General features: G+C 47.3%; 1 protein-coding gene across 1 annotated transcript in view; it reads left to right on the forward strand.

The window, feature by feature from the left end:
• Window positions 1-21,179, forward strand: part of CDK6 (cyclin dependent kinase 6) — a 198,594-nt gene extending 177,415 nt beyond the window's left edge. The window contains exons 6-8 of the mRNA XM_088442192.1: window positions 9,680-9,730; window positions 15,985-16,120; window positions 19,893-21,179. Of these exons, the coding sequence (XP_088298318.1) occupies window positions 9,680-9,730; window positions 15,985-16,120; window positions 19,893-20,045 (340 nt within the window). The 3' untranslated portion in view covers window positions 20,046-21,179. The remainder of the gene's footprint in view (window positions 1-9,679; window positions 9,731-15,984; window positions 16,121-19,892) is intronic.
• The last annotated feature ends 228 nt before the right edge of the window (window positions 21,180-21,407 follow it).

Here is a 21,407-nt window from a genome sequence, read left to right on the forward strand (position 1 = left end):
GTTTTGGAGGATGAAGGGTCATGTAATCAGGCCCTGGAAACATATAAAATAGTAACTCCGGCATAGGACACAAACTCACCAGAGCTTTATGATAAATCTTTGGCTCAGACTTTGAGAATATCTAGAATGTTTTCCCACGACATGGGAGATATTTAATGTGATCTGCAGAGCCACTGGCCTCTAATAGAAGATTCAGAACAAGTGCAATATTATAGGGGGGCTTATAGGAATGCAGACTGAAGGAAGTGGGAGGTTCACACTGATTTTATTAAGGGATTTGCCTAGATTGCTCAAAGTATGAGCAGCAGTTAACTCTTTAACAAGTGTAAAGCGTGTGGAACTGGTAACAATTACTCAGCAAGGCCAGGATTTAGGGCCTGCTTCAGAGATGCAGTGCAATGGCCGTTGCTGCTTCCATCCCGTACACAGTGGATTTGCAAAATTATGCTCAGCTACCAACTTGTGTACAGAGAGAAGCACGCTACCATTGTCTAACATCCGCCACTTATGTACAAAAGCAAAAGCAGCGGTTGCACATCGAAACCTCTGAGCAAGCCTATGCCGTCTCAGAATGATCGTCTGACCCAAGATGCCGCGGCCTCTCCAGCTGCGTACGGATTCGCAGAGGCTTATTAGGGCGACGCCTAGAAAACAGTCCCTACACAACTGTGGTTTTCTATCCACCCCTGAACGCTGGCTACCTGTCACTCACTTTGGGAAAAAATCCTCTCCAGAGCGCCATACCTAGTCCATCACTGTGCGTCCGTCTTTGGCGTATGCACAATAGCAATAAATGGCTCCACTGCGTCCGACATCGACATTGCGGCTGTCTCTGGATCGGGCTCTTAGTCTCAACTAGAGATGCTCAAATATTTCTTAATGGTTCGGAATTCAATTGAAGTTTACTGGTTTGATGTCCATGCATGTATTTGCAATGTAATCACTGGGCCTCATTCAGACTGAGCGCTCGCAAGCGGGTTGATGTTGAGGCCATGCGCACGCGCAAGCCCCGTAGCGAGAGAGAAATTCTCTCGCTCCGGGGCTCACTACAAAAGGGGCGGCTGTCGATGGTGATGACAGCTCGCACCGTTTTGTAGGCGGGGTGGGGGGGGTGGCTGGCCAAACGGCGGCGTTCCCGAAGGAATGCCTGCCGTTTGGGGGCGGCCCCACTGACATCACCAGTGATGTCAGTGGTGAGCTTCCGGCTCTATTAGAGCTGAAAGCTCACTGGGACTTGCGGCAGACGAGACCCTACCACAAGGGTCTCGTCGCAACCCACGATGGTCGCGATGGTCTTGACCTTCGCGACCATCAACCTGGCCGCTCGCTAAAGCTGTGGGTGGTCACCCACAGCTTAGCGAGCGGCCAGGAGGCCGGATTTTAAAAAGGAAGCGGCCGCCCTCATTCAGAGTGAGCGCTCGCATTTTGCCAGCGGCTCTGAATGAGGTCCACTGACTGACCTCAAGTTGGAAAGTGCACAAGGAATTGTCACAATGAAGTATTGATGTCACTTTGTGCCTCATGCCTCAATGATTACACTAGTTATTATTATTAGCATTTATTTATATGGCGCCACAAGTGTTCCGCAGCGCCTTACAAAGTACATAAACAAATAAGTAACCAGTGACATACAATACAATACAAAGCAGGACACGGACATGGATAATAAACATGGCTATATTAGCGACCTTTACACCCACATAAGCAGCCAAATGTTATTTGCCCTACTGGGGAGTCAGAGATAAATGAAAATACAGTAGGGAGAAGAGGGTAGAGGGCCCTGCTCGAAAGAGCTTACATTCTACAAAATGGAGGGGCAGACAAACAGGAGTGACACAGAATGGGGTGGGCGGGGAGGAAGGAGCATGTAGCAGCAAGTTAGGATGAGAGCTGGAAGGCTTTAATGAAGTAGAGGGTCTTAAGAGCTTGTTTGAATAATTGTAGAGAGGTGCAGAGTCTGATGGGGAGTGGGAGGGAGTTCCAAAGGTGGGGAGCAGCATGGGTAAAATCTTGGAGGTGGGAGTGGAAGGAAGTAATCAATTGGCATGAAAGGCGGCGTGTATTGATTGAACGAAGAGGGCGGACAGAAGAGTGAAGGGAGATGAGATCAGAGATGTAAATTGCTAATGAACTCACGCATTATCATGAGTAATATTGAATCATCCCACAGAATGGCTGCCTCCTCTATGTGCCTTGGTGTTGTCACTATTTCCTAGTTAAACCACGTGCCCCCGCAAAATGGCCGTCTGCACTGGACATCATTCAGAGTTGGGCATATATGCAAGTTTCAGCTTTTTTTGGCTGCAGCTTGCTCTTTTTTTTAGTGCAAATTAAAGTTTTTTTCATGATGTGCATCTTGTTTTACAGGCAAGTTGCACTTGTAACTCCCTATGAAAAGCGGAGCAGAGGTTGGAGGGGGGAGTGTAGACGTGGAAAAATACAGTAAGGGTTTGTTGACATAAATTTCATCAAAAATGGCCGCTGATCAATTGCAAATGAGCCTATTTGGAGGGACATGATTTGTGAGCACTCAAAACCCTAGTGAAATCTGTGGGCTGATGATGATGGCAGTCGCAGGCTGCGTCTGATTGGTCGGATGCGTCTAAGATACACCCATTAATGGAAATTAAGTATAAATGCTGCTGATTAAGGTTTTAAAGCAAGATTATAGAGTACTGAATGCTCATTTGTTTTTAATTACAGCAAGTTTCCTATTTTGGAAGGGGAAGGCTACCCATATGTTTATTGGGATGCAATCGGGAAGCCGGCTGACGTAAGCCCGACAGCCGGCTTCCCGACTGCTTTATCCCGGCGAGGGTTAAATGACAGGCGTCTAAATCTAGACACCTGTCATTTTTCCGACGCCGGGAGACCGGTGCCCGGCATCCCGATCGAAGGGATGCTGGGCGCCGTGAGCGGACAGCCGCGGGTGGGGGGGTTAGGTTTAGGGCACCCGGGGGGGACTTGGGTTAGGCACCCTCCCAGGAGGGTTAGGGATAGGCTAGGGGGAGGGAGGGTTAGGGTTAGGCACCCCCGGGGGGAGGTTAGGGTTAGGCACCTCCCGGGGGACTTAGGTTTAGGCAGCGGGGAAGGGGGGGTTAGGTTTAGGCACTTAGAGGGGGGATTAGGGTTAGGCACAGGGGGGGAGGTTAGTGTTAGGCACCCCTAAGGAGGGTTAGGTTAGGTTAGATTGGGATTTCCAGCGCTGTCGGGCTGCCGCTACCGGGAACTCTTCATTTGTCTGCCTGACGCTGCCGAGATTCGAACTCCCGTCCATGCGGCCGGCCGTTTTTCATACAGCTTCCTGTTTATTAGTGTGGACTTTAAAAAAGTTCAAATATTTCCATCTTGTACAATTTGCCTTTTCCAGGCTTCAAGTAACTTGAGTACCTCTAAGCTACACTTTCCTGCCATGTACGGTAATGTATATAAGTTGTGTACTGCGCACTTGAGCATTTTCGTATGCACAGCGAAGCCACACCTATCTTATTGGGGGCGCATCTGCTCCTGTGTAGGTAGGGAGTCTCGTGTTCACAAGCAGAGTTGGTCACATCTTGCGTCTACAGCCAACTAAAATACGTAGCAAAATGCAACATTCTATGTTTGTATGTACCTCCAATACTGAATGAGGTCCACTATGTTTAAATGACGTGTGAACTGTAATTAGTACTTCCCCAGTTGTATGATACTCAGTGGAGGCAAAGAGAATTAAATTATTTTCTATTAAATGTCACCTGACAGACAAAACTGAGAATAGTAGACCTGGAAAGTCAATGGGGGGACTAGATGGGATGTCTCTTAAAGAGACATTTGGGTCCCACTTACCTAACGTGTTGTAATATGGGGTGGATGGTCGGAGCTGTGGCAAGAAAATGGTTAACTGTCTATCTATTGATTCATTCACTGCGTACTGTCATATCTACTGTGGAATTATGCCACTGTACTGCCTTTGGTTATTTTGCTGCCTAATCATGACTAGACCTTTCTCTCTTTTAATCTCCCTTTCCCACACCCCAGATCCCACCCTATCCTTACTTCTCCCTCTATCACCCCCATCACCTTAAACCCAACCCTTCCCACTGCAAACTTCCTAATCTCATCTGCATCTCCTCTTCTGTTCTTCCTCCTCCTTCCTCTTCTCATGTGCCAAGCTGACCCCCATTCATGGCCTCTTCATCTCTAACTCCCTCAACCTCTCCCAATGGACCCCCTAACCCTCTCACATCAATGGTCTCTCCCTTGACTTGGTCTTTTCTCATCTCAGTAATGCTTCTAAATTTGACAACTCCTCCCTCTCTCTAAACACAAATCACAATTACTTTTCTTTAGACTCCCTTCCCCATTACTACCCAAACCTGCCCTGTCCAAGCTGTTTCCTTTTATGACCATGCCGTCACTATTGACCTTGACACTACTGCCCCACCTGTTACCATTAATCTCAGACTGTCCCCTCCCCAGACCTGGCACTCTACTCTGACCCACTTTCTCTTCTTAGCGCCTCTGGAGGAAGTTGCACTATCTTGCCGACCTCATCCACTTCAAATACATTCTCATCCTATGGGCTAAATGTAATAGGGTGAGAGTTTAGAAAATGTGAGAGTTTAGCAGTAAACTCTCACACTTTTACATTAGTCGAGTTGTATCTTCAAAATGGGAACACATCTGGATGAGAATTTAAATTATGAGAGTTTTTTTAGTCTGAAAAACCTGCAAGTTTGCTCGTTCTCAGACTTTTATTACATTGGCTGAGTTTAAAAAGTGTGAGAGTTTACTCTCACATTTTCTAAACTCTCACCTTCAAATCTTTCATTTTCTCCCAGGCCTCCAACACCCAATGCTTCTTTGATACCTTCAACTCCTTCCTCAACTCCACCTTTCCTCCTCCCTCGGTGCACCTGATTTTGCCACCCACTTCACCTCCACAACCGTCCACCGTGACCTCTTATCTCTCTCTTCTATTCCCTTTATGTCTGGTCTCCCCCATTCATAGGAAACCCTCTCTTGACCTCCAGCTAATTACCATCCCATCTCTTTTCGCCCCATGCCTCCAAGCCACTTGTACAACTGCCTCACTTTCCTCTTTTCCACCTTCTCCCTCCTATACCCTCTCCAACTTGGAGTGTGATCTCCTTATTCAACCAAAAACTCTAGTCTTACAGTCCTTTACCTTACAGCAGCATTTAACACCAGTGACCACCACCACCTCCTCCAAACCCACCACTCTATTGGGCTTCGCGACTGAGCTCGCTCCTGGATCACTTCCTACTCTACTTGTCCAATCATTAATTCTCTATTTCTACAATTACCTCCCCCTCCATTTTACTTTCAAATTGGGGTCACCCAAGGTTCTGTCCTTAGCCCCCTTCTCTTCTTTCTCTACACGTTTTCCACTGCAACCTTATTAGTTCTATGGACTTTGCTACTACCTTTATGCCTACGGTAGCCAAATTTACTTTCCATCCCCACCTATTTCCTCTCAGTGTCACCTCCTGTCTGTCAGCCATCTCATCCTGGATGGCACGATAATTCCTGAAAACTGAATATTTTGCAGCTACCGCTGCTTTTTCTTATGCCAAGTTCCATAGTGCTTCCTATGCGACTTACATATAAAACGAATTCCTGGCGGTTAAAGTCTCAGCTCCGGCATCTCTGGTACAGATTGAGTGGTGTTTCGCTGCGTCTGTGGTATGAATAAGATGCTACGCCACACCGCTCAGCATGGCCTACTCGCACTGCAGGGCATATTGATGCTTTGAATATAAGCACACATCTGTATGTTAATTTATATACTGTCTGCGTTAGTTTTATCCCTTTGAATGGCGCTTCAGAAACCTTGTGGCTGTCAGGTTTGCAGGGGTAGAATCCCCTAATGAGGGGTTGTGATTTAGTTTTTGGAAGGATTCGGGGTGAAAGGCCTGGATACAAGAATTCCTCGTCCACAGATCTTGGACGTAGGCGAAACCTGGTCAATGGTGCGGAATGTAACCTGCAGGGAGGTGTTCACCAGTAATCCCTCCGAGCAGGATATGGGCTTAGCTGCACCCTGCAGGCCGGTTGCGGTTTGACCAGGTATCCAAGATCAGTGGGAACGGAGGCTCAAGATATCAATGCCCAAGGGAAGTGCCTATCAAAGGAACTGTTACACTAGGAGTACACTGAGAGTTAATACTTGAGAGTATTCCAGGAATAAAGTATTGACACACGTTTGCACAACTGGATAGCACTTGAAAAGACACAGGAAGTGACGTGTGGACGCCCTCTTGTCACAGGGAATGACACTAGAAGGATACACCGGAAATGCCATGCAGACCCACTTTAGCACCACAGGTAAACTCACAAGGAATACACAGGAAGATGGCGTGTGAACACACTTTTGCACTGCTGGTTGGCACCCGAGGGAAACACTAGGAGTGGCGTGCTGACACACTTTAGCACCGCAGGTTAAAACACAAGGGGTACACAGGGAATGATGTGCAGACGCACTTTTGCACTGCGGGGTGCACTCGAGGGAGACACTGGTATTAATGTGCAGACGCAGTTTTGCACCACGGGGTGCGACTCGAGAGAGACACTGGTATTCGATGTGCTGACACACTTTTTCACCACGGGGTGCGACTCAAGAGAGACACTGGTATTCGAGCTGCTGATGCAATTTTGCACCACGGGGTGCGACTCGAGAAAGACACTGGTATTGATGTGCAGGCAAGGATGTTGGTCGCACTGCTATTCACAAGAAAACACTGGAGAATTAGGCACACAGGCAGAGATGTAGGTTGCACGGGTGCTCACAGGAAAACACAGGAGACTTAGGCACACAGGCAGAGATGTTAGGTCGCACTGCTGCTCACTGGAAACAACTAGGTACTAGGCGTGGAAACCAAGGGAACCTGGAACAAGACTCAACTAGTACACTAGGAGTGACAACTGTTGATCAGGCAACTTCCTGGAGTTCTGGAGGCGTATTTATACCCAGGGATAGCAGATAATTGGAGCACAGCGTCAGCTGACTGAGATCATGCTACCATTGGTTAGGAGGACTGTCACCTGAGACGAACTGTCATGGCGGTGCCCATGATGGGAACTCCAATCCCCAACACACACAGCCGACCATGGAAGTCCACAGAAAGCACCTAAGGCAGAATACTCAGCATCTTGCCCATCACTGCACCAGACGTCTGACCACAAGGAAGTCAGGGGAAACCGGCACGGAGGTAAGAGGTAGCTGATCCTAGTCTGAACCCTGACAGTGGCGCTTTACAAATAAAAAGATTAAAATAATACTAATAATAAAAGTAATTGAAACAGAATCAGATATCATCAAGTTCCTGAACGGACTGGATGGCCACTTTGTGCGTCTTTAGACGCAATTATCCCACTATATATAACTATTCTGCATGGGGCTGGTTGCATCTGATAGTTGCGCCTAAAGACGCACCATCTTCAGGCACAACCATCAGTTGCACCATTGAAACTTGCATCAGTCTCATGCTAGGTGCAAAATCTCCATCAAAGTATAGCCTCCAATGTATGTGATTGAGCGTCTTTTGCAACCACAGTTAGACATATGTGCAGTAGAAAGATATTAACAACTTGTGCGAATATCTCCATTGCATCCGACTCAGAATCAGGAACTCTGTTGAACGATAAGAAAATGTGTTGCTAATTATTTTTATTGGATGATTTGCACATAATCCTTCATTGCTTCAACCATATTTACCAGTTACCTCATTTAAATATTTCACCATACATGTGCTAGGAATAATTTTGGATGACATGATGAAGCCGTCAGAATGATTCGATGAAGGTCATTATTTTGCACTTAGATAGTTGCAAGTGAATTGATAGACTAAATATTGGTTCCGTCTGCAAAAAGACCGTCTCCATCGTCTGTGAGTAACAGTTGCATTTTAAGGAGACCATTACTTATTAAATAAAGGAAAACATTCCCTGCGGTCTGTTGGATAGCCATAATCAATCTGCGTGTGATTTTCACTCTATACGTTATGATTAAGTGCAACTCATTCAGGGCTAAGAACAACCCTTGTCATTGTCAGGCACTTTCACAGTTGGCAACGCATCCTCGCTTCGGCACGTATCGAGTCCAAAAAATGTTGGAAAGCACTTGTAGAGTGTAGCCAACACTTCTATGTCTTCGACCAAGAGTTAACACACAATTTATACTAAGGGATAAAAAGAAAACCCGGATGTCTCTTGTCTCCAAAACAGCAATATCATTTTCTCCGTCCATTTCTTCATCAACAGATGGTCTCGATCAGTAAATATTTGATTGAGAGCCGTATAGCCGGTGTTTGCTGAATCTTTGGATTCCCTTCAAGAAGCTGTTATAGAAACATAAAGTAAACTTCCAGTTTCTGGAAGGAGAGACATGATGGAGATGAACGGGAGGTTGGTTGTGTCAGGGAAGACTACCTGAGGCCGTGAGAATATTTTCCTGGACTGGTTCCACGGAAGAAGATCACAGGAGGAAGAATGACGTAATGTTGGATTGTGGCTCTTTGGACATGCGTGAAAATGTTCACATGAATTCCTCATGGATTCTGTGCCAGGGTCTCTCAAATGGAACATCTGTGATAGCATCATAATGAGGGAGGAAAGGGCTTATAATCCGCTTGTGGTTTTGTGTTTGGTTATATCAACTGCTGTGAATATCTCATAGATTCCCCATACTGACATCACGGCTGTCAGGATTTAGTTAAAGTGCCAACATTATTTCCATTACCAGAAGAGACATTTAATTGGCTAAGCTTCATCAAAGTGTTATATATATATTGAGGAGAGATTGCGGTGGGGGGGGGATGGGGGTCCAGCTGCGCTCCCATGCTTTTTTGAAAAACAATAATACAAAAGTTTTGTGCATATCCTGGTATATCCATAATGACTCAGTTCCCCATTCAAATAATATAACATCTAATGCAGGGGTTCCCAAACTCCACCATTACAGTCCAGGTTTTAAGGATATCCATGCTTAAAGATGGACAACTCTAATTGACTGAGGTACAAATCAAGTCATCTGTGCTCAAGCATGGATTTCCTTAAAACGTGGACCGTAATGGCGGAGTTTGGGAACCCCTGAAATAATGGTTTAATGAAAGCTCTGTTTGTTTTTATTTTTTTATCGCCTTTACATGAACCCAGTAAAACCGTCATCTTTAAAACGTAACCTGATTTTCCTACTTAATTAGTCATTCAGTCTTCTCCCTGAGGGGGAGGTGCATCCAACCTTCTAAAGAGGATTGGTGGAGAAAGCAACCAATCAGCTTTTAGCTTTCATTTTATAGAATGTGCTTGATAAATGGTAGCTAAAATCTTATTGTTTGGAAGGTTGGATACATGTAATATTGTAGTAGCAGGGACAACTCTTTACATATTATAATTATAATTATTATTATTTGCCTGCTGATGGTGCTTTCCATGGTTATGTATATTGAGGCAATGCAAATAAAGAAATTGAGTCTTTGAGTATATATTTACTGTGTGATTCCAGTTGTCTTCATTATAACATCATTACATACATTTCATAAATGTGTCTGTGAAGTGTTGTCACTAAAACTAGGTATGCTGCAAACAAATAAATGTATAATATTAGTAGTATTATATGTTTTATACATCGATAAGCGAGCTGACTAACTGCAATATTTCTTTTAATTCTGTCTTCAAGGCCTCTGTTTCGTGGGAACTCAGATGTGGATCAGCTAGAAAAGATATTTGAGTAAGTTGCCGTAATTCTGAGATTTTCTCTGCTTTCTGAACTGATGACTGCATGAGTATAGCCAATGATTTCCAAAATGTCACTATATAGTGCACATACAGACAGGGGTATCATTTTCAATGTCTACGCTCGCTGCCCTGAAAAGCCCACTCGGCTATGGAGAAATGTGGTTTGTTAGGAGCAATAGCTCCCTCTAATGTACTCTCTGTGGAACTGTTAGTGTAGAGCTTCCATTTACGGGGGACTTTATAGATAGATGGTAATGGTCTAGATGTCATAGGCTATATAAACTCTGCTAATGTATTGCCATCAAGTGCTCACCTGGAGAGATTAATAAAGGTGGTGCCACATTCTCAGTCTCACAGATATCACCAGCTCCAACACTGTTCTAAACATCGACCAGGCTGATCACTTGATAAGGTCGGCAATGGGCATTAATCACTATACTCATCATACAAGGTGTGGCTATTAAATATCAAGACTGTACTTGTAAAAAATAAACCATACTGTGTGAGTTAAAAGGGAGTGGGGGAACATTGACTTTGGACTATCCCAAAACGGTTTTACAAGTTTCACCCCTCTCGCACAGATAGTTTGCTGTCACACAGCATTGGAAGAAGTTGTGCATTTGCCATGCGTGGTAAAAATGCTTGGTTCAAAAGTAGAGCAACGTGATCAGTAAAAAATTTTTGTTAAATTAAACAAAACGCCCGCCGAATCTTTCCATATGCTAATCGAGGCTTACGGGACAGTTTGTATGTCATGTGCACGTGTGTTTAAGAGGCACAACATATTTAGTGACATTTGTGAGGATATTGAAGATGATGATGAACGCCCCGGACGCCCTTGCACATCAAAAACAAATGAATGTGGAATTTATAAAAAAAAAAATTTCTAATTGACCGTCGGCTCAGCATCCGAATGATCGCAGAAATGGTAAACATCGGCAGAGAAACTGTTAGGCAAGTTTTGCATCAAGATCTTAACATGACAAAGGTTTGTGCTAAGATGGTTCCAAGACTCTTAACTGCTGACCAGAAATTTGTACAGACGTTTTGGAACAAATTCAAGCGGATTTGCATTTTTTAGATAAAGTTATTGCCTGTGATGAAACATGGATCTTCCAGCACGATCCTGAGTCAAAACGCCAGTCCATGCACGGGGAAACACCATCATCACCAAGAATGAAGGAAACACGTCAAAGTAAATCCAAATTCAAAGCCATGTTAATTGTTTTCTTTGATATCAAGGGTGTTCTTTTGGAAGACTGGCTACCAGACGGCACAACAGTGACTCAGCATTACTACAAGAATGTTTTAGCAACTTTCCCTGGGAAGCAGTTTTTGGCTGAGAAACAGATTGTAGTGCTAGAACGGGTTGGGTATGAGATTCCGGCGGTCGGGATGCCGCCGGTCAGAATACCGACAGCGGCATCCCGACAGTCAGAATCCCGAAACTATTAGGTAAATATCCTACCACTAACCCTTACCCCTAACCCTCCCTCCCTGGTGCCTGAACCCAACCTCCCCCCCTAGTGTCTAAACTAGAGATGTGCGGGTTCGGTTTTATTCGGTTCTTATCACCAAATGTCAGGCTGGGAGGCGGGTTTTTGAAAGCTGAGGCTGCGGGAAGAGACAAAGGCGAGGGGCCTGGATGTATGATCTCCGCATCCACGGGTCTTGGTCGTTGGCTAGACCTAGTCAATGGTGCGGAGTCTAACCTACAGGGAGGTGTTCGCCAGTGACCCCTCCAAGCGGGATATGGGCTTGAGCTGCACCCTGCAAGCAGGTCGCGGTCCTTTGACTAGGAGACCAAGCCCCGCAGGGAAAAGAGAAACAAATACCCGTGGCCCAAGGGAAAATGCCAGAACAAGGCATGTGGGAAACTGGGTAGAGCCCCAGGCTTGGGGTTTAGCACTTGAGGTGCTAAGAGAGGGTGCACTTGGACACGCTGGTAGCAGAACGCACCGCGGGATGTGACTGGGCACACACCTTACCGGATTTCCGGTAGGAGAGATGCACTATGGTGCAATATGACGTGAAACAGGCAGAGACGGAAAGTCACTGTAACGATGTGGGTGGTGGTACTGCACACAGGCTGCGATGGTAAAGCACTGCGGTGAGGTGGATGGTATAACTGCACATAGGCTGCAATGGTAAAGCACTGCGGTGAGGTGGATGGTATAACTGCACACAGGCTGCGATGGTAAAGCACTGCGGTGAGGAAGCTCTGTAGCGCAGAAGAATACTCTGGAAATAGTTCACTGGAAGCAAGGGAACCTGAAACGAGACTCCACTAGTTACACTAGCAGCGACAATAGTTGTTCAGGCAAATACCTGGAGCACAGGAGCCGGATATATACCCCTGGAAGCCTGCTGATAGGTCCACAGCGTCAGCTGACCAGCCAGACCACACAGGGAGGAAAATACTGGCAAAATGAAAGTGTCATGGCGGCGCCCATGACGGAGACTGCGATCCCTGCTCACCGGGCCGCCCGACACAGCAGCATCAGGGTGAATGCTCAGCTCCTCCCACGTCGCCGCACCAGCCGTCCGACTGCCCGGGAAGTCAGAGGAAGCCGGTGGGACGGTAAGGGACGGCCGATCCCCGGCTGAACTCTGACACCAAATTAGCGCAAGTTCGGATTAGTCCAGATTTATCTTATTGGCTTTTCAAAACACGTGACAGCCGGGTAGCCAATATGATGCCATTTATGAGAACCGAACATATCCGAGTAAAACTGAACTGCACATCTCTAGTCTAAACCTAACTTCCTCCTCCCCGCACCCTAAACCTAACCCTCCCCATAACCCATGATACTTACCTTTGGGATGCCGGCGGTCGGGATTACGGCACCGGTATTTTGACCGTCGCATCCTGGAAGCCGGGATGCTGACTACATCCCACTGGAACACCCTCCATACTCGCCAGACCAGCACCGTGTGACATCTTTCTTTTCCCTAAAGTCAAATCTGATCTCGGGTTTGGTATGAAACACCAGCAGTTGGGATGCCTGCTGTCAAATTGTCGACAGCGGCTTCCCGATGCTCGGTATCCCGACAGGGGTTGGGTAAGTATACTAACCCTACCCCTTCTCACCCTAACCCTCGCTACTTGCACCCTCTCCATTAGTGCCTAATCCTAACCCTCCCCCCTTGGTGCCTAAACATAACCTTCCCCCCTTAGTGTCTAACTCTAACCCCCCCCCCAGTGGTCCTAACCTAAACCTCCCCCCAAACCCTAACCCTTCCCCCCCGTGGTGCCTAAACCTAACCCTCCCCCTCCTCCCGCAGCTAACAGCTAAGATGCCCCAGTGTAACGTCGTTCGGGGTGGCGGTTGTCGAGATTCCGGCGTCGGGATATAGACTTGCGTTGGGATTTCAACGCCTATCTTTAGTCCCAAGTCGGGCTTTGCCGGCCGGCATCCCGTCCTCCGGTATACTAACTACATCCCCTGTACTCAAGGTATCCCGTTTTGCATCAGTTACTGAGGTAAAAAAGAAAACGACGGAGCTGCTGAGACAGCTGACAGATAATGAACTGCACCACGGCTTTGGCCAATGGAAAATCAGAATGCTGCGGTGCGTGGACGCAGAAGGTTAGTACATAGAAGGGGAATGGAGTTAAAATGTACTTAATATAATTAAACATAACTTATCTGGTTATTTAATAGCCGCACCTCGTACATCTGTAAAAGCGACTGACAAGTCAGCTCTGTAAAATGAGATGACAGCTGTTCAGTGAGTGTATTAAGTGCGTGAGAAGTGAATGTGTAAAATACTGGAGTTGTACCGCTCAGTGCAGTTCGTGTATCTGTAAGTAATTGTTAGCAGGAGATTGCAGGAGATTGCAGCAGCACTGAAAATATTCATTTAGTAGAGAGGTAAAATAAATCGAATTTAGGCTAAGCCAGAGGTTCCCAAACGTTTTTGGATCAGGGCGCCCTAGAGTAACAGCATTGTTTTCACAGGCACCCCTAGGCCAAACGTTTCTTATTGAGAAATTCAGAAAAAAATGTAGTAAAGTGAAGTAAATTTCGCTACCTGTCATCCTTAGGGTCAATTATGGGGTGTTGGATAGGTTTGAGCTTCTGTTTGTCCACATATTTACATTACATTGATCATAAATAATTTGAGTTGGTGCTGGACCACAACCTGAGGCACCCCTGCAAGTGTCCCGAGGCACCCCAGTGTGGGAACCACTGGGCTAAGCCATGCCCAGATATAAATGTATTACTATACTAGGCCTTCGTCACCACCACAATACCATACACCAAAGAGAAAACCAGAATGTTTTATTCCAGTCATAACTGTTGATTTTGCACTAGCAAGCAGGTATCTCTACCCAACCCCCATCTATCTAAAATCTATCATCTATCCACCTGTCTTATCTCTCTCTCTCTCGCTATCTCTGTAGCTAACTTTATATATATATATATATATATATATATAGTGATATAGTCGGGGTAGGGGGTCTCTCTCCTGGGGTAGATGGACACCTCCTTACACACAGCAGCCAGAAAACAGCACACCAGTCCAGGGTTTTCGCGCAAGCTGTTTGGAACCAGTTTTATTGTGCAACATAAACAACAAATATCACAGTGTCTCTGAACAAACCTCAGTGTCTGTTCTCCCCAGGGTATGTGAGCCACTGAACCAAAACCTTAACACAGCTATATAAACCACTTGCAGGTACAACTACTAATCAGCCTGCTCCCAGACTGAAAGGCAAAACACCTGAAATGGCCTGTGGATGGAGCCCTCCCTTCTCTTCTCACATCCACACCCCTAGGACCCATTATCCGGCTTTTACCAAAAGCCGACACTTCTGATCTGTTAGGCATAACAGACTTTTCCTGGGCTTTTTAAAACACATATGATAGGAATCTGGGACACACATATATGCCATCCCAGACTTCTCCAGTGCATCTACCACAATATATACTATATATATATATATTTATATATATAAGACAGCCACAGAGAGAGGTTAGGTTTAGGCACTAGGGGGGAAGGTCAGGGTTAGGCACCTAGGAGAGAGGGGTAGGGGTTAGGGAAGGGGATAGAAAAATACTCACCGCTCTTCTCTATGGGTGTCTGGATTCTGGCTGTTGGGATGTCGCGGTCAGTATTCTGACCAGCAGCATCCCGACAGCCGGGATTTCATACCCAACCCTATATACACTATATACTATATTGTAACATGGAGTATTGAAATGAGGACTCCAGACAGGCAGGTACTTGGTAAAGCAGTGTCTTTTTAATGGTAGCAGACACTGCACCTTAGCATACGTGAGGTTAGGCCTTGACACACACAGGCACATAACAGACAATAAGCAAATAACATAAAAGTAAATGTCTCAGCACTCCTTGTGCTAATGTTTGTGGACCGTCCAGGTCCTGGCACCCTAATGCTAACCTCCACCCCCAGCCTATCGCCTGGCTAGCTTATCTGACATCAGGAGCAAGGAGCATCAGGTGTGCAGCAGTTTTAAACCCTTCCTATGCTCCAGTGATTATTCCAGCTGGGTCTGTGTAAATGTGGAAACCTGGAGTTCCACACCTCCACTGCTAATGCAGAATGCACAGGTTTAATTTCAGCCTCCCTTGGAGGGAGCTGATTCCACCAGAATGTGGGTAATTCAGGTGTGGGACAGTCCCTCTCACTACAATATATATATATATATATAATGGCACCAAGATGAAATAACAAGGGGCAGAAAGTCGCCTCCTTCATCCCTTTCACCATAGGTCCAGTCTGTGTGGCTTTACCAGGCAAATCTTGGCACGGACTATTCTTATACACCTGTTAAGTGTAGTTGGAACAGAGCAGTCTTAAGGCGCTAAAGGTGAGCGTCTCAGTTGTTTAAATATTGGACGCGGCATTAGCATAAAGACGTCTGCGTCCATCCCTGAATCGAGCCCAGAGGCTCTCTTGGGAGACCAATAGAAAAGGTAATATTGGTAACACTAGGAAGCGAGAGGAATCCTGATGAGTATGGATGCTAAAAGATTAATGGTCGGCACCTTTATAAGATTAATGGTCGGCAACTTCATTTACCTTAAAATTAAAGAAATATCATAAATCTTTTAGCCCATCCCCTGCATGAAGTTACCCCATTATTCTTCCAGCTATAATAGCGGCTCTGATCATGAATTGTTGCCATCCAGCCCACGTGGAGATGTATACTCAGCTGCCGTCACAATCGTACAGTATCTATGTGTCCGCTCATAGTGATTTTATTTCCCGCGCAGTGTAATCGGGCTCCCGGAGGAAGAGGAATGGCCCGTCGAGGTCGCTGTTCCACAAAGTGCCTTCCATTACCGCCAACCGCAACCCATAGAAGACGTTATTCCAGACATTGATGAACTCGGCAAAGATTTGCTCCTCGTAAGTTGACCTAAAGAAAGGAAAATCGATATGTTCAGTTGATCCCTTCTGCAGTGATTGTAATGGACTGTTTCCCCGCTGGTAGGACTATAGTGCATGGTTTGTAGGTTGCTTAGGTGGATACACTTGTGCAGCAACCAGATTTTAAGTAAGGACCATTTAAATCTTATCGCAGTTTGGCCAGGCAAGTCTGATCTGTGCCGACACATGTAGCAATGCTGAGCCAGTCAAATTTAAAGCAAATGTACTGTAGTACAAGGTCCTCCACGGGTCTCTGATATACTATCTTGGTTTTTATGTAAAACATATTATATAGCACCAGCATATTCAGTTATGTTGGGTACACACTAAGTGATGTGTGTACCCAGCGATGCGACTGGTGACCCACCTGCCTACGGCCGGACATATTGGGTGGCCGGTACACACGAGACGTTCCGGTGCCGACCGCCTGATATGTTGGCCCCTGCCGCATCCCGCTGCATGGGGTTATCAGCTTCATCGTCAGGTGGCCCTACATGCAGGCCAACCAGATGATGCGACTGATGACACCACGGGAGCGCGCACTGGGCGATATAGAACATACACACTAGATTCTGATGCGTCGGAATCGGGCACATTGTTCCAAAAATCGTCTAGTGTGTATGCACCTTTAGTCTTCATGAAAAAAAAATCTTCTTTTAGTGCTCTAAAATCCCAAGCGCTCACTTCATTATTACCGCAGCTGACATTGGGCGGCCGGGCAGATATAGCAGCTGACATTGGGCGGCCGGGCAGATATAGAAGCTGACATTGGGCAGGCGGGCTGGTATAACAGCTGACATTGGGCAGGCGGGCTGGTATAACAGCTGACATTGGGCGGCCGGGCAGATATAGCAGCTGACATTGGGCTGCCGGGCAGGTATAGCAGCTAACATTGAGTGAGCAGCGGGGCAGATATAGCAGCTGTCATTGGGCGGCCGGGCAGATATAGCTGACATTGGGTGGCCGGGCAGATATAGCAGCTGACATTGGGCGGCCGGGCAGATATAGCAGCTGTCATTGGGCGGCCGGGCAGATATAGCAACTGGCATTGGGCGTCCGGGCAGATATAGCAGCTGACATTGGGCAGCCGGGCAGATATAGCAGCTGCGATTGAGCAGCCGGGCAGATATAGCAGTTGACATTGGGCGGCCGGTTAGATATCGCAGCTGACATTGGACAGCCGGGCAGATATAGCAGCTAACTTTGAGTGAGCAGCGGAACAGATATAGCAGTTGACATTGGGCGGCCGGGCAGATATAGGAGCTGACATTGGGCGGCTGGGCAGATATAGGAGCTGACATTGGGCGGCTGGGCAGATATAGGAGCTGACATTGGGCGGCCGGGCAGATATAGGAGCTGACATTGGGCGGCCGGGCAGATATAGGAGCTGACATTGGGCGGCTGGGCAGATATAGGAGCTGACATTGGGCGGCTGGGCAGATATAGGAGCTGACATTGGGCGGCTGGGCAGATATAGGAGCTGACATTGGGCGGCCGGGCAGATATAGAAGCTGACATTGGGCGGCCGGGCAGATATAGCAGCTGACATTGGGCGGCCGGGCAGATATAGCAGCTGACATTGGGCGGCCGGGCAGATATAGCAGCTGTCATTGGGCGGCCGGGCAGATATAGCAACTGGCATTGGGCGTCCGGGCAGATATAGCAGCTGACATTGGGCGGCCGGGCAGATATAGAAGCTGACATTGGGCGGCTGGGCAGATATAGGAGCTGACATTGGGCGGCTGGGCAGATATAGGAGCTGACATTGGGCGGCCGGGCAGATATAGCAGCTGACATTGGGCGGCCGGGCAGATATAGCAGCTGACATTGGGCGGCCGGGCAGATATAGCAGCTGTCATTGGGCGGCCGGGCAGATATAGCAACTGGCATTCGGCGTCCGGGCAGATATAGCAGCTGACATTGAGCAGCCGGGCAGATATAGCAGTTGACATTGGGCGGCCGGTTAGATATCGCAGCTGACATTGGACAGCCGGGTAGATATAGCAGCTAACTTTGAGTGAGCAGCGGAACAGATATAGCAGTTGACATTGGGCGGCCGGGCAGATATAGAAGCTGACATTGGGCGGCTGGGCAGATATAGGAGCTGACATTGGGCGGCTGGGCAGATATAGGAGCTGACATTGGGCGGCTGGGCAGATATAGGAGCTGACATTGGGCGGCCGGGCAGATATAGGAGCTGACATTGGGCGGCTGGGCAGATATAGGAGCTGACATTGGGCGGCTGGGCAGATATAGGAGCTGACATTGGGCGGCCGGGCAGATATAGAAGCTGACATTGGGCGGCTGGGCAGATATAGGAGCTGACATTGGGCGGCTGGGCAGATATAGGAGCTGACATTGGGCGGCTGGGCACATATAGCAGCTGACATTGGGCGGCTGGGCACATATAGCAGCTGACATTGGGCGGCTGGGCACATATAGCAGCTGACATTGAGCGGCTGGGCACATATAGCAGCTGACATTGGGCAGGCGGGCAGGTATAGCAGCTGACATTGGGCAGCCAGGCAGATATAGCAGCTGACATTGGGCGGCCGGGCAGATATAGCAGCTGGCATTGGGCGGCCGGGCAGATATAGCAGCTGGCATTGGGCGGCCGGGCAGATATAGCAGCTGCGATTGGGCAGCCGGGCAGATATAGCAGCTGGCATTGGTCAGCCAGGCAGATATCTCAGTTGACATTGGGTGGCCGTGGCAGATGTAGCAGTTGACATTGGGCAGCCGGGCAGATGTAGCAGCTGACGTTGGGCAGCCTGTCAGATATAAGTGGCTGGTGCTACGTTCCCTGTGAAGTCTATTGATAGACCCAGAATGCAGCCAGGAACAGCAGGTGCTAATTATGAAAACATTTATATAATGAGCAATACAACCGCACTCCAAAGGGCCTATGTCTAAATTAAATAGAGGCCTTAGGATCAACAAGGGAAGGACTTCCACCACCCACTCAAGGGGGCTTCAGATGGCACCATAATCTGGACCAACTGACAGCATCCATCTCTCCCCTGTCAATATCCATCATACGTCTTACCTCGTGCAGAATTTACCCCACCACCGCCTCAGGGGAGGACTTTACCCCTAATGCCAATTTGACATACACATGAGGTTCCCTCTCACATAGAGCCTTCCATGGAAGGAGAGCCAGGCGATGTCCCTAAACATCAGGAGGATTCTCTGGGAGTTAATCAGATCCAGCCCCTCTGAACACATCTCACCCGGGCAGTCTTTTAGTGACAGCGGAACATGAAAGTAGGCCCGCAGAATGCTCAACCCCAACTTCCTTCTGGTTGAGTTTATTGCACTTCCAGCCCCCACCGTCTTGTTACTTTCAGGCACAGGATCACATAGATCGGGAGGTATCCATGCCGAACTCGAAGAGTCTTGGCTCGACCCCCCTCCATCCAATCTTTGAAGAAGGGCAAAACTCATTCCCTGAAACCCTCTTCCCATCGATGGGGAGTCTCCTCAAACAGACTACCAAGGTTAAGTTTTGAAGAACTTGTTACGAAAAAAAACACAGGGTTCACCATAGTCAGGCCCCTTTCTTCCCTCGATCTGTAGGTGATGCCCTTTTTGACTAGGGTTCATCCTTCATCTACTATGTCATATTCGCCTGTTCACCAGTGAGGACACTCATAAAGTATTGGGGATGTCTGGTGCAGCAGAAACACTCAGTGAGGTAGCAGTCTAGGTCTAATAACCCAGCCTACATTCACCTTATTTTGTTTTCTTTCAGAAATGTCTGATATTCAGCCCTGCAAATCGTGTAACCGCGTTCAGCGCCCTCTCCCATCCTTACTTTGACGATTTAGAGACGCACAAAGTCAGTTTGGAACGTCACAGGCAGAGGGCTGGAGATGAGAACACAGCTGCCACCAAGAGCCCATGAGAGTCACACTGAATAGATGGACAACACCATATTGCCACGTGGCCTGATTCGTCATAAGAGCTTATCCAGAGACACTGACATGCAGCAAGCCGCGTCTACCTGCAAAGAAACTGAGTTTACTCTCCTCAAATCAATGCAAACCCCGCGCAGCTTCGCCTGTTTGTTCCTTTTTTACGCCGGGTTCTCTCCAGGTTAAAGCAAAGCTGCTGATCAATTGTGCTGCCTTTAATATGACATTCAAATCTTCCGGTGTAATATAGAGGAAACTGTTCACTGCCACCACAGGATGGACTAGATTTACAGCTGCTAAACGCCTGATTGGAGGACTTGTTTCTTGTTATTAATTAAAGTGCACCCAACACCAACTCAAAGGGAGGGTATAATTTTGTGGAATGAACCATTAACCCAGAGCATTCTCATGGGTGTTGGTCTTACTTGCTTACTGGTTTGATCATACTTGTTTACTGGTTTGATTCCCCAGAGAGGAAATCCACATTTCCAGTGGGGGTGTTTGGTGTGGTGACATGATTAGCGTTTTTAAGAAAATCACCTATTGTTTTATCAAGCCCCCACCATTTCACTATTGACAGTGCCCTGCTCTTCCAGACTATGATATTGGTTCATCCCACAAAATGGCCGCCTCCGCTGTGAGGGGTTGGCAGGTACACCTTTAAATGTTCCTATTAAAGATGTTAGAAATGTAAAAAAAAAAAAAAAAGCCGGCCACTGGTTAATGTATGTTTTTTAGCTTTTTCACCGGCGGCCTTTCAGAATATGGCATGCAGGACATGAAATGTTTTTGTTAAATTAACCTAAATGAATTGGGATGCTGGGTCTTTGGTTTTATTGTCTGTTAAGCATTTTTCTCAGATGGGTTAAGGATTGTATAAAACATATGTTTGAGGAAAAGGACCATGCATTGTACTCTGCATTTTGTTTTTTTTAAAGTGGACTAAAGATTGAAATAAGATGTAAGTTATGTATTTTGTTACAAGAATCTGCATGTAAATCCACAGTAAAGTTTATTAACAAAGAGGCCTAAATACGGGCCTGCCACAAGGATGCCGTTATGTGATGTCATGCGCTTATTTCTCCAAGTATATGGGACAGCACGTGGATTGGTAGGCCCGAGATATCGGCCACTGCAGGGGTACAGCATTGTGCACCTTCTGATGGGAGCGAGCGGGTCGATGTTGGCCAAGTGCGCATGCGCACGACGGAGGCGGCTCCGTCGTGCGCATGCGCGAGACCCGAATAACGACGGCCAAGCCGTCGTTATGGGTCTCGCACCAAAGGGGGCGTGCTGTCGATGGTGAGTGACAGCACGCCCCCCTTTGGTGGGTGTGCTGGGGCCGTGGCTGC

Source organism: Taudactylus pleione, unplaced genomic scaffold (assembly GCF_031769625.1).
Source record: "Taudactylus pleione unplaced genomic scaffold, aTauple2 ptg000306l, whole genome shotgun sequence".
Lineage (NCBI taxonomy): Eukaryota > Metazoa > Chordata > Amphibia > Anura > Myobatrachidae > Taudactylus > Taudactylus pleione.